At 47.4% G+C, this 17,763-nt stretch overlaps 1 protein-coding gene across 1 annotated transcript in view; it reads right to left on the reverse strand.

Moving 5' to 3' along the window:
• cpz (carboxypeptidase Z) overlaps positions 1 to 17,699 on the reverse strand; it is a 64,411-nt gene extending 46,712 nt beyond the window's left edge. The window contains exon 1 of the mRNA XM_038792141.1: positions 17,534 to 17,699. Coding sequence (XP_038648069.1) covers positions 17,534 to 17,618 — 85 coding nt within the window. The 5' untranslated portion in view covers positions 17,619 to 17,699. The remainder of the gene's footprint in view (positions 1 to 17,533) is intronic.
• Between the last annotated feature and the right edge of the window lie 64 nt (positions 17,700 to 17,763).

The following is a 17,763-nucleotide window of genomic DNA, read 5'->3' on the forward strand; positions in this document are numbered from 1 at the left end:
ATGGACACAACGCCCGAGGTCTCAAACCGGAATGGAGTAAGGACAGAACCCTCTTGAGATAAAGAGAAAATATTGTCCATCAATGGAGAGGACTCTTCAAAGAACTCCTAAACCACGATACAATCACAGATGAGAAGGTGTTTGAGGAAATCTCCCAATTCCCATCAAGTGTGAACGAAGTCGAGGCTGCCATAAAACACATGAAGAAAAGAGCCGCACGAGAGGATGGGATTCCAGTGGAGATTTTCAAACTTGAAGAAGAGATCACCCGTTATCTCCAACAGCTGTTCCTGAAAATCTGGGACAGAGAAGAATTTTTTGCCGACCTCCCGGATGCCGCCATCACCAAGAAAGGAGACAAAGTGGACTGTGCGAACTACCGAGGAATCATCGCCAGGAAGATCATCACCCGAATCCTCTCAAGCCGCCTTCTCCTAGTCTCTGAAGAAATTCTTCCAGAAAGCCAGTATGTCTTCCAACCAAACTATGGAACAGCGGAGATGGTTTTTACTGCTTGACAACTTCAAGAGAAATAACAGGAGCAACACCAACCACTCTATATGGCCTTCATCGATCTGACCAAGGCTTTTGACTCAATCAATCGGGGAGTGCTATGGAAGGCCCTATCTAAGGTCAGTTGTATGGAGAAATTAATCAACATCCTTCGACTACTCCATGACAAAATGTCAGCAACTGTCCACACCGATGGAAATAAGACAGAAACCTTTGTGGTCAAGACTGGAATCAAGCAGGGATGTGTCATTGATCCTTCCTTCTCTCCATCCTCATCGCCCCATCCTTCACTTTGTCAAAAACAAACTTCCCGGTGGAGTAGCCATATCTACAAGATGGACAGAAAGCTTTTCAACCTCAACCGGTTGAAATCCAAGAAAATGATATTGGCATCACTCGTGGAACGTCAGTACACGGATGACATCACCATCTCCACTCTCAGAAGAGAATCTCCAAGTCATGCTTGACACCTTTGTGAAAGCATACCAAAGAATTGGTCTGAGCCTCAACCTCAAGAACACTCAAGTTGTTTCCCAACCCACCCCAAGGCAAGATCTGTTCTCTCCCTCCATCAAGATCAATGGAGAAACCCTTCCAAACCTGGAACATTTCCCCAACCTGGGAAGCCACCACTCATCCAAAGCTTATCTTAATGTAGAGATCCTAAATCATTTACAATCTGTGAGCACGTCCTCCGGACATCTAAGGACAAGAGTCTTTGATGACCATGACATTCGTACTGACACCAAGATCCTCGTGTACAAGGTAGTCATCCTCCCAACTCTTCTATATGGCTCAGAGGTTTGGACTATATACAGATGCCACCTCAGGCCCTGGAGAGCTACCATCAATACTATCTGAGATTGATTCTCTTCATTAGCTAGGAGGAGAGTCATACTAACATCAGTATCCTTGAAGGAGCCAAGAGCACCAGCATCGAGGCATGAGCTTCCAAAACCAACTCCGCTGGGCCAGTCATCTGCTTAGGATGTCAGAGTCCTGACTGCTAAAGCAAATCTTCCTTGCCCTGGTCAAGGAAAGCTCCCGAACAAAACGAGGACAAAGGAAGCACATCAAAGACACCCTGACGGCCAACAGCAGGAATGGAACATTGGCGCCAATGCCTGGAAGATCCTTGCTCAGAAGAGACCTACTTGGAAGAACCTCCTGATTGCAGGGACACTATTCTTTGAGGACACCTGAAAGCAAGAGGAGGTCCGGAGATGGAGACTAAGAAAGGAATACGAGCAATATATGTCCAAGGACTGACCTCACCTCCCAAAAACACCTGCCAAATGTGTGGTTGAATTTGCGGCTCTAGGATTGGGCTCATTAGCCACGCAAGGACCACAGAACCTATGACCAGTAACATGGAGATTCTTAGGCGGACAATCATACTTGTTAGTGAGTGATCGCCAAAGAAAATATATATAAATATACACACATTTTAATGAGGTTTTACAACCCCTGAAGTTAAAGAGATGGATTAGAAAGAGGTTAGATGTTTAGTGATTTTGGGAAAGAAACAAAGTAGAAAAACTGTGCTTCTGCCGAGCACCAGTGGTCAAATGATACAGTAACACAGAGATTGGGGAAGAGTTCAGTCAGTGTGTGTCAGAGAGTGAAGACGGATTTTCAGCTCTCTCGAGATAAGAAATATTCCAAGGCTACTGGGGGACTGAGTTTAGGGAATTCAAGGGCGCGATTCTCCGCTGCCCACGATGGGTCGGAGAATAGCGGGAGGGCCTTCCCGACAATTTTCACGGCCTCCCGCTATTCTGCAGCCCCCCCCCCCCCCCCCCCTGGCCGGCCCCCGACACGAATCGATGCTCGCCGTTTTTTACGGCGAACAACGATTCTCCGCAGGCCGATGGGCCGAATACCGCGGAGTTTACGGCCGTTTTCAAGGCCGCGGTCACACCTGCTTTCAGCGTTCGTGAAAACGGCCACAAAGTGCCCGTCCTGGACAACCATGGCACCGATTGGCACGGCCGCACCACGGCCATGCCAAGGGTGGCATGGGCCTGCGATCGGTGGCCACCGATCGCGAGCAGCGGGTCCGATACCCGCGCACTATTTGTTCTTCCGCCGCCCCGCAGGATCAGTCCGCGAGGTGGCTGAGGGGCGTGACGGCCCGCGCATGCACGGGTTTTACGCATCTGCGTGATGATGTCATCCGTGCATACGCGGGTTGGAGCCGTCCATCCCGCGCATGCGCAGCTGACGTCATCATGCGCGTCAGCTGGCGAGACGCTTGGCGTGCGGACTTAGCGATGCCATGCTTCACGGGGCCCCGCTGCTAGCCCCGCCCAGGGGGGAAAATCGGGTCCCGGGAGGGGGCGCGGAGGCTGCCGTGAAACACGGCCAGTTTCACGGCAGCCTTTACGACTCGCCGCATTTGCGGAGAATCGCGCCCCAAGTGTTTGCTATGCAGTTGAAGCAATAGTAAATTTCGTTTTTGGGGAGAGATACAAGTTGGGTGAGAAGCATCAAGTGAATATTCAAGAATTCACTGGAAGAAAAATGTTTGCATGTGTGCTAGTCCAAAGCTAGTTCCCTATGTGTCAAGCTAGTGGTAACTCTTGACTGGCTTATGTTCCTGTAAAGATATTGCTGGGTCAATGAATATTGGAAATTGAATGACCTTCTTATGATGGTATTGAGATTTCCAAACCTTTTTGTCTGGTGTAATATAGTTCATTTTTCTTGTTTAATAAACATTTCATTCTTCATGTTAAAAGCTCATCAGCAGGCTCCTGTGAATTTGTTCAATATCTTTCTCCATGGGGTCTAAAAAAAGTTAGGATTTATCAATCAGGTTTCACTCTGGGATCTGACTTGTCCAGTATTAACATCAACTGGAATTGTAACACAGCTCAGTATTGATGGAGCGAAATCCCTTCTGACTGACTGCTGGATGTGCAGCGAGTGTCTTGATTGCCATATGCATTGAGTTAATGAGTCCCTGTATCCTGTGATACAGCCACTGCGGCCGACCTGTGAGGCCTGCATATCTTTTTAAAAATAAATTTAGAGTACCCAATTCATTTTTTTCCAATTAAGGGGTAATTTAGCGTGGCCAATCCACCTAGCCTGCACATATTTGGGTTGTGGGGGCGAAACCCACGCAAACACGGGGAGAATGTGCAAACTCCACACAGACAGTGACCCAGAGCCGGGATCGAACCTGGGACCTCGGCTCCATGAGGCAGCTGTGCTAACCCACTGCACCACCGTGCTGCCCTGAGGCCTGCATATCTGACAGTGTGAAAGCAAACAGCAGTGGAAGCCTTGCCATACATGGCATCAGTACCTGGCAGATACACTTTGGTGGGAACAGATGAGATCCTGCAGATGTCACCAACAGACCCCTGGAAGGAGTTGGAGGCGAAGAAATTCAGGGCTGTGGTGACCTTGATGACCCTGGCAATGTTTGCACAGTTGGTCCTCTTGGAAGGATGTCTTGTTCCAGAGGGTTACAGATGTCAATAATGACCTGCAGCAAAAGTCTGAACCTCCTGAGGCATTGTTGGTCCATCATGTCGAGGAAGCTGATCTCCTGCGTCTAAATCCCCTGCTAGGGGAATTACCTCCTTCACGTTGTGTCCATTCTATCTGTCCAGTGATTGTAAAGAAGTTCTGTTCAGTCACTGTTCTTGCTGGTGCTGATGGTGTTATTATGGCTGCTGCTCCAGTTCCTTAACAGAGGAAGCATGCTGCCATGAATGCTAGGAGCAGAAAAGTGCAGAGCAAAATGAATAAAGTCCAAGGTCGGAAGAATGACTTGCACAAAGTTGGAAATCACCTGTCAAGCAGGGAAAGCAGGGTCTGAGAATGGGTTCTGTCAGCCCTTAGACAGGGAAGTAACTGATGCAATTTCGCTCTTTTAGAAGCCTTTCAGCATGTCAGTTTCACTGATCAATGGCTCCCCATTGTGCTCTCACCTTGTTAACTCTGGTGCAACTCAGGTAAACCAGGCATCGCTTGTTAAAGTCAGAATTCTGGGTTAAGGACACAATGAATTGATTGTTTTAACATTTTAATGACTGACCCAACAGCTCCAAAGGGGTTTCCAGCACTGTTCCAAATATCTCGAGCTTCTCACCCCCAATGCCGGTAAAAGCTGAAAGCGAACGGGATCATGTTGAGTTTCCGACATGTTGGGATTTTGGGGGGGGGGGGGGATTCAAACCAAAATTTGCCAAGTTAAAATTCTGACCAATACCTCCCAAATTCAATCTGTGTCATAACATGCATTATAAATACCAATTATACTGACCTACTGAAGAGTCGATGTTCTCAGGCTGTTAAAACAGTAGGCATGCATCAACTAGATTATTCTAGCTCATGTGAACGCTCTGCTTTCAATAGTCATTACACAAATATAGCTTTCTAATCAATTCATCAGAAAATTAATATATGCCTGAACATGTTCAGTCACGCTCTTAATTTGAAGGAAGCCAAAGCAACAATTATCTAGTCTGCGATGATATTCTTTCATGTATCTTGTTTATTCAATCAGGTTTTGTGTAATGAAGATATTAATCAGCTGTCAGTCTGCTACTGCAGTATGAAGTCCATTGTTTCATTTATTTTAGTTTTCAGTAACCGTCTCTTCTGGTTAAAGGCTGGTAAGTCCCCTGGATTTGTTTGGTTGCATCCGAAGATATTAAAAGGAAGTTAATATCCTACTAAAAATAACAATTCGTATCCTATTATCTATGGAAATAGTGGGTGCACTGGTAGTAATCTTCCAAGAATCCTTAAATTCTGAAGACGTCCCAGATGACTGGAAAACTACCAATAGGAGGTAGACAAGAACTACTTACAGGTGAATTAACTTAACATCGGTCATTGGGAAAATGTTACAGCCCATTATAAAAGATGTAATGATGAGGTTATTCACTTTGGAAGCAAAAACAGAAAGGCAGATTACTACCTGAATGGTTGTAAATTATGAGAGGGGAGTGTGCAGCGGGACATGGGTGTCCTTGTGCACCATTCGCTGAAGGTAAGCATGCAGGTGCAGCAGGTGATAAAAAAGGCTAATGGTATGTTGGCCTTCATTGCGAGAGGTTTCAAGTATAGAAGCAGGGATGTGTTGTTACAATTATACAGGGCCTTGGTGAGGCCATACCTGGAGTATTGTGTGCAATTTTGTTTCCTTCTCTGAGGAAGGATGTTCAAAACGTTTGAAAAGATACCACAATAAGAGAAGATCCCATGATTTTGGGGGTAGCATACCAGCATGAATAGAGGATTGGCTAACTTGGGATAAGAAGGGCCATTTCAGAATGACAACCTGTAGCCAGTGGGGTGCCACATGGATCTCTGCTACATCCACAATTATTTACAACATAAATTAATTACTTAGACAAGGGAAATGAATACACTACTGCTAAATCTGCGGATGACACAAAAATAGATGGGAAGGCAAAGGGGTGAGAGTGATGGAAAAGAGTCTACAGAGGGATATAGGCAGGTTAAGGGAGTTGGCAACAACTTGGCAGATGGAATATGCTGTAGGAAAATGTGAAGTTATGCACTTTGGTAGGAAGAATAAAAGAGGTGAATATTAGTTAAATTGAGAAAGACTGCAGAAATCTGCAGCACAGAGGGATGTGGGGGCTCTTGTGCATAAATCACAAAACGTTAGTATGCCAGTTCAGCAGGTAATAGGGAAGGCAAATAGAATGTTGGCTTTTATTTCAAAGGGAATGGAGAATTAAAATAGGGAATTCCTGCTAAGTCTATACAAGGCACTAGTTAGATCATATCTGGACTACTGTGAACAGTTTTGGCCCCCAGATCAAAGGAAAGATATCCTGGCATTGGAGGCAGAGAAGGTTCAGTAGGTTGATACTTGGTGTGGAGGAATTGTCTTATGAGTAGGTTGGGCCTGAACTCATTGGAGTTTAGAAGAATGAGAGGGGACCTTATTGTGACATATAGGATTCCGAGGGGCCTTGACAGGATAGATGCTGAGAAGATGTTTCCCCTTGTGGGAGACTCTAGGACTAGAGGGAATAATCTTCGAGCATGGGGTCGCCCATTTAAGGCAGAGATGAGGAGGAATATTTTCTCTCCGAGAGTAGCGTATCTGTCGAATTCTTTACCACAGAGAGCTGTAGAGGCTGGGTCGGTAAGTCTGCTCAAAGGTGAGATAGACAGATGATTAATCTGATGGTCCACCCCCGGCTGGCCGAGTTCCTGATGACATGGGACACGTGTGTCTCACCCGTCAGGAACTCGGCGTGGTGGTTGCGGACTCAGTCCACAGTCGGGGGAGGGCCGATCCGGGGGCAGGGGGATCATTATTCGGGGCTGGGGTGGTCGGGGGAGCGCAAGCCGGCCGAAGGGGAGACTATTTCGAGGCCCGGATCTGCGAGCGGCCGCGCCCTGTAGCCCGGCGCGGCCACTGCAGGCCGCCGCCATGCGCATGCGCGGCCACGGACCCGGCAATTCTCCGGGGCATATCGGCAGCTAGAGCCGGATGCTCGACACTGCCGTCCTGCTAGCACCCAGCAAAACGCGGAATTGGTGGCCATTTTGCACCAGTTTTTCTGGCGTAAAATGCCACTGTCACCACGCCGGCGTGGGGACATAGCCCCAGAATTGGAGAATCCAGTCCATGTACATTTTCAACTTTTTAATCCTTGTTTAACTTAACAGCAATAAATAGCTCCTGGAAGAAAGATAAATGTTCTTCATAGTTCTTTTAATCAATTATTTGGAACATGTTGTAACCTGCAATTCAATCAAAGGAAGTTTCTGACATTCTGTCCTATTAGAGCAAAATCTGGATGGTGCATAATCAAATGTTTTTTGATGACATGCCAGTAGCTTCATCTATGGAAGTAATTTTAATGGAGCAAAATATGATCCTTCGTAGGCATTTTAAAATGGCATAACTTAAATAATTGCTGCTGCGAGTTACAAAATAATATAGTTGACAAGAAAAAAGTACTTCAGCATTGCATTGTGATATGATGTAAATGTACGTTTAAGGATATGTATCTTAAATGGCTGTCATTACCACTGAGACAGGGTGTGGTGTAGTAGAACTTGCAACTCTGCTCAAGATACAGCAGCAGACCTGCAAGGCAGAAGTGCCAACTTGGTCCCCGAGTTAATAGTGTGTGTATGTTGTCCTATCTTCTAAGAAGGAGCCCACATTTAAACCAAATCTTGTCAGATGATCGGTAGATTCACAGCAAATAGAAGAATGTAACATGGTGGCAGCATGAATTTTGAAGATTTGACAGAAAAGTATACAAATCACAAACCTTTCACACAAAGCAAAAGAACTGGTGTGGAAATGAAACAACGATCAATTATGAACTCACCAGGGACCCCTTGAGAGATTCAGTGGCCTCATCCCAACACCAAGTCAGGTGCAACGAGGCAACTAAATCACACCCATTTGTTCCAGGACCTTATACGAAATGAAAATGAAAAATTAAATGAAAATCACTTATTGTCACAAGTAGGCTTCAAATGAAGTTACTGTGAAAAGCCCCTAGTCGCCACATTCCGGCTGCTGTTCAGGGAGGCTGGTACGGGAATGGAACAGCGCTGCTGGCCTGTCTTGGTCTGCTTTCAAAGCCAGCGATTTAGCCCTGTGCTAAACCAGCCCATTATACCTTGCTCCAGCCAGCAGGCACTGGGACGCAGTAAGATTGTTCAAACTTGGGAGAACTTACTCAATATAAATCTACCTGCTTCAAAGGTTGTGGAGGAGCAAAGATTAAGTAGCCAAATCTAGAGGGTCCAGCTTTAAACAGAACTCCACATGGAGGAGACTCCATTACTGCTGCTTACTATTCCTTCAGGATGTTTGTCGTATTGATTAAACACTGAAGACTGGTGGTAATAACAGTTCTTAACAGCCTTTTAGGCAACAATCAACAGAGACCAGGGCCGGGATTCTCTGACCCTGCGCCAGGTCGGAGAATTGCCAGGGGGGCGCGTGAATCGCGCCACGCCGCCCCGACGATTCTCCGGCACCAATTCACGGGCGCCCGCGGGATTTCCGCCACGCCAGTCAGGGGCTGTTGAAAGTCCCCCCCCCCCAGCGATTCTCCGGGCCTCGACGGGAAGAGTGCCCACCGAGATCGCCCGAGTCCCGCCGGCGTGGGTTACATATGGTCCCACCTAGCAGGACCTGCGGGGGCCGTCCTGGTGGGGGAGCGGGGGAATCCGGTGGGAGGGGCCTCCACGCTGGCCTGGCCCGCGATCGGGGCCTACCGATTGGCGGGCGGGCTTGTTCCGTGGGGCGTCTATGTTCCTCCACGCCCGGCCCCTGTAGGGCTCTGCCATATTGCCCGGGGACCGGCGTGGAGACGGGTATCCCCGCGCATGCGTGAACTTGCGCCTGCCGTGGCACGCATGCGCGGACTCGGGCCGGCCGTAGCGCGCTGGCTTCCGAGTGCCGGAGCAGCGGACACCACTCCGGCACCATTCTAGCCCCCTAGGAAGGGGTGCATAGCCGGGCCTGGGGGCCCATTGACTCCGGAGTGGCTCGTGCCGCTTTTGACGCTGGCGTCAGAACTTGGCCGCAGGATCGGAGAATCTCGGCCAAGAGGTATGATTGTGACTTTATGGTGTCAGAGCTAGCTGACAGAATAATGTTTTTTTTATTCGGTCGTAGGTTGTGGACATCACTGGTTCAGCCAGAATTTATTGTCCATCCTTAATGTCCCTTGAGAAGATTTTTTTTAAATATAAATTTAGAGTACCCAATTATTTTTTTTTCCAATTAAGGGGCAATTTAGAATGGCCAATCCACCTAATCTGCACATCTTTTTGGGTTGTGGGGGTGAAACCCACGCAGACACAGGGAGAATGTGCAAACTCCACACGGACAGTGACCCAGGGCCGGGATTCGAACCCAGGTCCTCAGCGCCGCAGTCCCAGTGCTAACCATTGCGCCACCGTGCTGCCCGTCCCTTGAGAAGATGATGGTGACCTGCCTTCTTGAGCTGCTGGGGAGGCAGTGACGTAGTGGTATTGTCACTGGACTGGTGATCCTGAGACCCAGAGTAATACTCTGAGGACCCGGGTTTGAAACTCACCATGGCAGGTGGTGGTTCATGACACTACTGTCGATTGCCATTAGGAATCCAGCTGCTTCACCAATGTCCTTTAGGTAAGGGAATCTGCCATCCTTACCAGACGGATCACTCAGCATCAACCTAGGCACTGGAAACGACATCGGCAAACCCGGCACTGTCGACCCTGCAACGTCTTACCGACTAACAGATGGGGGCTTGTGACAAAATTGGGAGAGTTGTCTGACAGACTAGTCAAGCAACAACCTGACATAGCTCACAGAATCACACCTTACAGTTAACGCCAAGACACAACTATGGGTGTGTTCTGTCCGACCGTCAGGACAGACTCAGAGGTGGCGGCACAGTGGTATACAGTTGCCCAGGGAGTCCTCAACATCGACTATGAACCCCATGAAGTCTCATGGCTTCAGGTGAAACATGGGCAAGGAAACCTGCTGATTATCAGATACAGGCCACCATCGGCTGATGAATCAGTACTCCTCCATGTTGAACACCACTTGGAGGAAGCACTGAGGGAACCTAGGGCACAGAATGTACTCCGAGTAGAGGACTTCAATGTCCATCACCAAGAGTGGCTCAGTAGCACGACTGCTGACTGAGCTGGCCGAGTCCTAAAGGACATAGCTGCTAGATTGGGACTGCAAAAGGTGTTGAGGGAACCAACAATGTGAAAAACATACTCATCCTCACCAACCTGCCTGCCACAGATGCATCAGTCCAGGGCAGTATCAGAAGGAATGATCACTGCACAGTCCTTGTGGAGACAAAGTCCCCTCTTCACATTGAGGATACCGTCCATTATGTTGTGTGTCACTACCACTGTGCCAAATGGGATAGATTCAGAACAGACCTAGAAAATCAATACTGGACATCTGTGACGCACTGTGGGCCATCAGCAGCAGCAGAATGGTACTCAGCCACAATCTGTAATCTCATGGCCCAGCATATCCCCCACTCTACCATTACCAACAAGTCAGAGCATCAACCCCGGTTCAATGAAGAGTGCAGGAGTGCATGCCAGGAGCAACACCAGACATACCAAAAAATGAGGTGTCAACCTGGTGAAGCTCCAACACAGGACTACTTGGATGCCATACAACATAAGCAACAAGTAATAGACAGAGCTAAGCGATCCCACAACCAAGGGATCAGATCTAAGCTCTGCAATCCTATCACATTTGGTCGTGAATGGTGGTGGACAATTAAACAACTCACTAGAGGAGGAGGCTCCACAAATATCCCTATCCTCAATGATGGAGATGCCCAGCATATCTGTGCAAAAACAAGGCTGAGGCATTCATAACAATCTTCAGCAAGAAGTGCCAAGTGGATGATCCATCTCTGCCTCCTCCGGAAGTTCACAGCATCACAGTTGTCAGTCTTCAGCCAATTCGATTCACCCCATGTGATATCAAGAAATGACTGAAAGCACTGGATATTGCAACGGCTATGGGCCCTGACAATATTCCAAGAACAGTACTGAAAACTTGTGCTCCAGAACTTGCCGTGCTCCTCGCCAAGCTGTTCCAGTATAGCTACAACACTGCCATCTACCCAGTAATGTGAAAAATTGCTCAGGTATTTCCTGCACACAAAAGGCAGGACATATCTAACCTGGCCAATTACCGTCCTATCAATCTACTCTCAATCGTTAGTAAAGTGATGGAAGGGGTCATCAACAGTGCTGTCAAGTGACACTTATTTAGCAATAATAGACACTCAGTTTGGGTTCCGCCAGAGTCACTTAGCTCCTGACCTTACAGCCTTGGTTCAAACGTGAACAATACAGTTAAACTCCAGAGGTGAGGTGAGAGTGACTGGCTTTGACATCAAGGCAGCATTTGACCGAGTATGGCATCAAAGAGGCCTGGCCAAACTGGAGGCAATGGGAATCAGGAGAAAAACTCCCCACTGGTTGAAATCATGTCTGGCACAAAGGAAGATGGTTGTGCTTGTTGGAGGTCAGTCATTCCACTCTCGAGACATCACTCACTGTAGGAGTTCCTCAGGGTAGCCAGCGTGATGTCACACCTGATGTCCTGTCCATTAATTTCATATGTCTGAATGTTTAAGATGAAGAACAAGAAAACCAAACCTCCACAAAAGGAAAAAGGGCAATAGAAGAAAGTGAAACAAATTGACTGTAGCTCTTGGATTTTTGTGGTTGCAGCAACCCTAGGAAGACCCACATTCCCCCCATGCCTCACAGTCACTCTAAACCAGAGTTGTCCTTCTTTCTTTCTTCACCTCACCATACAAGCGATTACAAACACTAGCACCACCTGCAGAGGGAGAGAGCACAGGTTTCGAGGGGATGTGAGGAAAAACCTTTTCACCTAGAGGGTGGTGGGAGTGTGGAACTCATTGCCTGAAAGGGTGGTGGAGGTAGAGATCCTCAAAACATTTAAGAAATATTTAGATGTGTACTTGTGATGCCAAGGAGTGCAAGGCCATGGGCCAAGTGCTGGATATTAGGATTAGAATAGTTAGGAGGTTGCTTTCAACTGGCACAACACGATGGGCCGAAGGGCTTTTACTGTGCTGATGACATCTTATGACAAATTGATGATAGGCAAAGACCCATTGTGGGTAGGGTGGTCCTCCAGGAAAGGCAACTTATCAGCCACTGGCAACGCATTTCTATCTGCTCCACTGAGAAGGAATATTGCAATAAATTGCCATGAAAATCTGAACCATCTGAGCCGCTGCAGCTCAGGCATGTTGTGGAGCTGGCCCTCCACCTCTCAGCCCTCGGTTGCCATTACGCCTCCTTCTAGCTGAATGTTGATGTCTACCCCTTTGGCCTGTGGGTTGGCATGTGATTGAGAAGCTGGGGGCAGATAATGCGGCTGGTGCTGATCCTGCTCCTGGGACTGTTGGCGCTGGTGTTCTTGATCCTCTCATGCCTCATCAGAGGTGCATGTAGGTGCATAAGCTCCTCCCAGTCTGTGCTGAGGTCTGACAGCGAGAAAGAGCAGCTGAAGGTGAGCAAAAAGATGGACAGCTGATGTGCCTTGCAGGAAATTGGCAATCACATGACAAGCATTGAAGGCCTTCTGTTGAGAGAGAAAGTGCTGTGGGCAGTAGCCTCTCACCAAACTCGGAGACAATTACATGAGGCCACACACCGAGTGCATTCTGGACCAAACCAAGAGCCTGCACACTCAGTTTACACCAAATCAAACACGTTTCCTGTGGCAATGGCTGAGGGCAGGTAGATTTACAGCAAGAAAATAAAGGTTTCATTGGATGTCACATGATTTCAAAACGTTGTTCCTCTCCAGTAAACAAGGGAAATCAGACTGTACACATTCTGTCCTACATTACTTTGTGTCACTTATCACACCGCGCACACACTAGTCCTCTGTGTCACTTATCAGTCTGAACACACAGTTCCCTATTCCTGTGTCACTTATCAGTCTGTACACACACTGTTCCCTATTCCTCGTGTCATTCATCAGACTGTGCACACACAGTTCCCCAATCCTGTGTGTCACGTATCAGACACTTATCAACATCCTGGGGGTTTACCATTGACCATAAACTGAACTGGACCAGCCAAATAAATACTGTGGCTGCCAGAGCAGGTCAGAGTCTAGGAATTCTGTGGTGGGTAACCCATCTCCTAACTCCCAAAATCCTTTCCTCCACCTACTACACAAGTCAGGAGTGTGATGGAATATTCCCCATTTGCCTGGATAAGTGCAGCTCCAAGAACACTCATAAAGTTCGATAATATCCAGGACGAAGCAGACCCTTTGATTGGCACCCCTTCCACAAATATTCACTCCCTTCACCACCGACACACAATAGCAGCCGTGTGCACCATCTACAAGATGCACTGCAGGAATTCACCAAGGCCCCTTCGGTAGCACCTTCGAAACTCATGACCACTACCATCTGGAAGGACAAGGACAGCAGTTATCTGGGAACGCCACCATGTGGGAGTTCCCTTCCAAGTCACTCACCATCCTGACTTGGAAATACATCACTGTTTCTTCACTGTAGCAGGATTCAATCCTGGAACTCGTACCCGAACAGCACATTGGTTGTACCTAAACGATATGGAGCGGTTCAAGAAGGCAGATCACCACCACCTTCTCAAGGGCAATTAGGGCTGGGCAACAATTTATGGCCTAGCCAGTGAAGCCCACATCCCGGAAAAGAGAATTAAAAAAAAAATTTGACAAACACTGTACCACATTCCGGTCTGTCGGTTATCAGACAAAAAACCCACTGGGCCCCATTTCTGTGCGCTCGTTATCAGACTGTACACACACTGTTCCCCATTCATGAGTCACTTATCAGACTGTATACACAGTGATCCCCACTGCAGTTAGTCACTTATCAGACTGTACACTCAGTGATCCCCATTCTGTGTGTTATGTATCAGATTGTTCTCCATTCCTGTGTCAGTTATCTGAGTGTACACACTGTTCCCATTCAAGTTTGTCAGTTATCAAACTGTACAAACACTGTCCCCATATATGTGTGTCATTTATCAGACTGTACACACACTGTCCCCATTCCTGTGTGTCATTTACCAGACTGTACACACTGTCCCCATTCCTGTGTGGCATTTACCAGACTGTACACACTGTCCCCATTCCTGTGTGGCATTTACCAGACTGTACACACTGTCCCCATTCCCGTGTGTCATTTACCAGACTGTACACACATTGTCCCCATTCCTGTGTGTCATTTACCAGACTGTCCACACTGTCCCCATTCCTGTGTGTCATTTACCAGACTGTACACACACTGTCCCCATTCCTGTGTGTCAGTTATCAGACTGTACACACACTGTCTCCCATTCCTGTGTGTCAGTTATCACATTATACATGCAGTTCCCCATTCATGTTCATCAGGTATCAGATTGTGCACATGCTGTTCCCCATTCCTGTGTCACTTATCTGACTGTACACACTGTTCCCCATTCCTGTGTGTCACTTATCATGCTCTGCACACACTGTTTCCCATTCATGTTCATCAATTATCAGACTGTACACACACTGCCCCCATTCCTGTTTGTCACTTATCACAGTGTACACAGTTCCCTATTCCTATTTGTCAGTTAAAAGACTGCATATATTGTTAACCATTAGTGCGTGTCAGAGATCAGATTGGACGCAGTTTGAATACCCTTGCCCATGTGCTCCTTATCGAAATTTGTCAAGTACACTTGCCGGATATCAGATCAGTTCCACAGATGCTTTCCCAAGCCTCCATTTTCCCTGTCTTCATTGAGACACCCCAATATAGCAGCTTGAAACTGTGGGATGGTAGTAGCTCCAACTCCGTACAACTTCTGCCTTAGTAGAATATGTTCCCAATTACTCTGTATCCCTGGCCAAAAAACTCTTCCTTCCTGTCTGGAGTGAAGACTTGCAAAGGAGACTGCATGCATGAGCCCTGCTTGATAAGTTAAAAAATAATACTCAATGCCAGTGCTGTACAAATTTGAAGCATATGGTCTAAATGAGATACCATATGCTGTTACAAACTTCACCTTCAGGTTAGGTAAAACACATAGAACTGGAATCAGTATAACTGCTCTTGAACTCACGAAACCACAGGATTGTTATGGTGCAGAAGAAGTCACTTGGTCCATTAAGTATTCACCAGCTCTCCAAATGAGCGTCATGACTGAGAGTCTTTCCCCCTGCCTTTAACCCATATCCTGCACCTTGTTTCTATTCAAGTAATCATCTAACGCCCTCTAAAATTCCTTGATTTAACCTGCCTCCCCACTTCCAGGCCTGAGTGATCTTCCTGCAGTGGGTCATCACCAGCGCAGGTTCCTCACCCTGCAGCAATGGGTAGCCAATTGGAATATCCAACTTTGGGCTGCTTGTGAGTGCTGCCTGGATCTCAGACATTGATAGCCCAGCAAGTGCCTGTGGGTGGAGCAGCATTGATTAGCGAGCTGCTGCTGTAACCACTGCCCATCCTTTGGAGCGGCTGGCCTGTCAACTGCAGCCAGAGTTTTTTGTTCAATTCAAACCTCTTCAGGGGGCACCTCAAGATGGTGGCACCATTGTGATCCCCGTCTTGCAGCAGACGCACCCACCTCTGATGGTGGGACTGTCATCCTTCCCAAGGTTGCAGATCCTCCGACTGAGCTTGTAGCATCGGGAACCCACCCAACAAGCATGGGACCCACGGAAATGGTTCATCCACTCTCCAATTATGTTTAAAGGGGAATAAATTCCAGCCCATTTGGTGCAGAGGAGAGTGGGGACCACGGATTTCCCACCCGCCATCATTTATGGGAGATTTAACCCCTGGCAAACATCCAATCCCACCTCTCTATAATATTCCGCCCTCTCTCTCCAGGGATGCTGCCAACCCTAGAATATTTCCAGCATTTTCCTTCTTTTATTTTTATAGCTTTTCAGCAGGTGGGCGGTGTTTATTTTTTGAGATAATTAAAACTCCTGAATTGATGTCCTGACATTTTTACATTTTGCCCTACACTAGATACACAGGCACTAGGTGGCAGCAGAGACTAGGTCCAGCTTTGTTCAACACAACAATTTACCGTGAAGTGGGGAAAAGAACAAAAGGAAAAGTTGTTAATCGTGGATGAGATTTTTCGAAGTGATGTCTCCATCAGCCAGAGCAGAACCGAAATGTTTGATTTGGAAAAAGAATGTGTTGCAGTGACACCTGCTCGTTTCCTTTTGACTTCACGTTTTATCACCCTGCCTTTGAGCAGGGCGGGAAACCAACAGTTGGTGAAAAGTGAAACAGGGAAAACTCGATTGAAGCATTCATTGACATCCGGAGTGTAACGCACCTTTAGGTTTGGAGGAAAATAATTCAGAAATTACATTCTCTGAGCTGTTTGCATCATGGCCTGTCCCACCTGAACACTCAAAAGTGGTCTGGAAGTGAGACTCCAGCACGGATACAATCCTCATTCTCATTCGATTTGAACCCTACACATATTTAATTGCTGAGGACACGCTCTCAAGCTCCTGTGTCTGTGTGGGCTTCCTCCGGGTGCTTTGGTTTCCTCCTACAGACCAAAGATGGGCAGGTTAAGTGGGGTTACGGGGTTGGGGCAGGGGATGAGCCTAGGTAAGGTGCTCTTTCAGAGGGTCGGTGCAGACTCGATGGGCTGAATGGCCTCATTCTACTCTGTAGGAATTCTAAACTGCTGTGATTTGCCAATGGCGGGGAGGGACCGTTTCTCGACGACTTTGATTTCTCCAGCAGCCTGCAGACATCTGCTAAAAGCAAACAGGGGAGGGTGGGATCCCTGCTGTACATGCCCCAGATTGATGGCTGTCAGATGTAGGGTACGAATCTAACAGCGAATATGTTGCAAGTCGACGTGCTGTTTTCTAACATTAGGACACTGGATCCTCCATCTAAGTGTGAGCTTTAAAAATTACAGAGGTTGTTTAGTGTGTGTTTTTTAGGGGAGGGGATTGGTTTGAAAGTTAAAGGTTTTGAAAGTTTTGAAAATGCCTGCATTTCAAACTCGCCACGATGACACAAGTAATTCAACACTCTGGGTCATCTTGAACACCCCTAGGATTAACTATCCTTTTCCTCCATGCCCCATGAGGAAGGAGTCTCCAGATTGAACGCTGTAACTCTGGTAATTGCACATTTTTTTATACGATGTATATAATTCCCCCAGAGAGCAGTGCATATGTTTCCCATCCAGACAGTGCCGTCTGACTGATGGAGGCAGCCAAAAGAAAAGTCCTTGTTTTGAGCTCTCAGGACACAGTGAACAATTCTCTTCCCCCCCCCCCCCCCCAAATACAAAACATGTAAACACAATCTGACACTTTGTAAATATTTCAAATGTTACACCTGGTAATGTGACTGGAGTAACAAGGCGCCGTGAAACACGTTCCCTGGTTAGTTCCTCAAGTCCCGGAATGCAGTGTTAATGGACACACACCAACAGTTGTTACTCTTTCACTTACCTCGTGCTTGATCAGCCGGTTCACACCGTGGAGCGCACTGAACTATTGCCACAAGGACAAGCAGTGCAAACACCACTCGGTTCATTTCGCTCCGTTTGTCTGCCCTTCTCCCTGGTAAATGGCGCTGAGCCGTCAGCTTTCAATATGTGTGCACCCTTGGCGAAGGAGCATCTGAAAGGCAATGTGCACGTTCTATAAGAATTACGGGCGGAACATCGTATTACCGTATT

This window comes from Scyliorhinus canicula, chromosome 3 (assembly GCF_902713615.1).
Source record: "Scyliorhinus canicula chromosome 3, sScyCan1.1, whole genome shotgun sequence".
In the NCBI taxonomy this organism is placed as follows: Eukaryota; Metazoa; Chordata; class Chondrichthyes; order Carcharhiniformes; family Scyliorhinidae; genus Scyliorhinus; species Scyliorhinus canicula.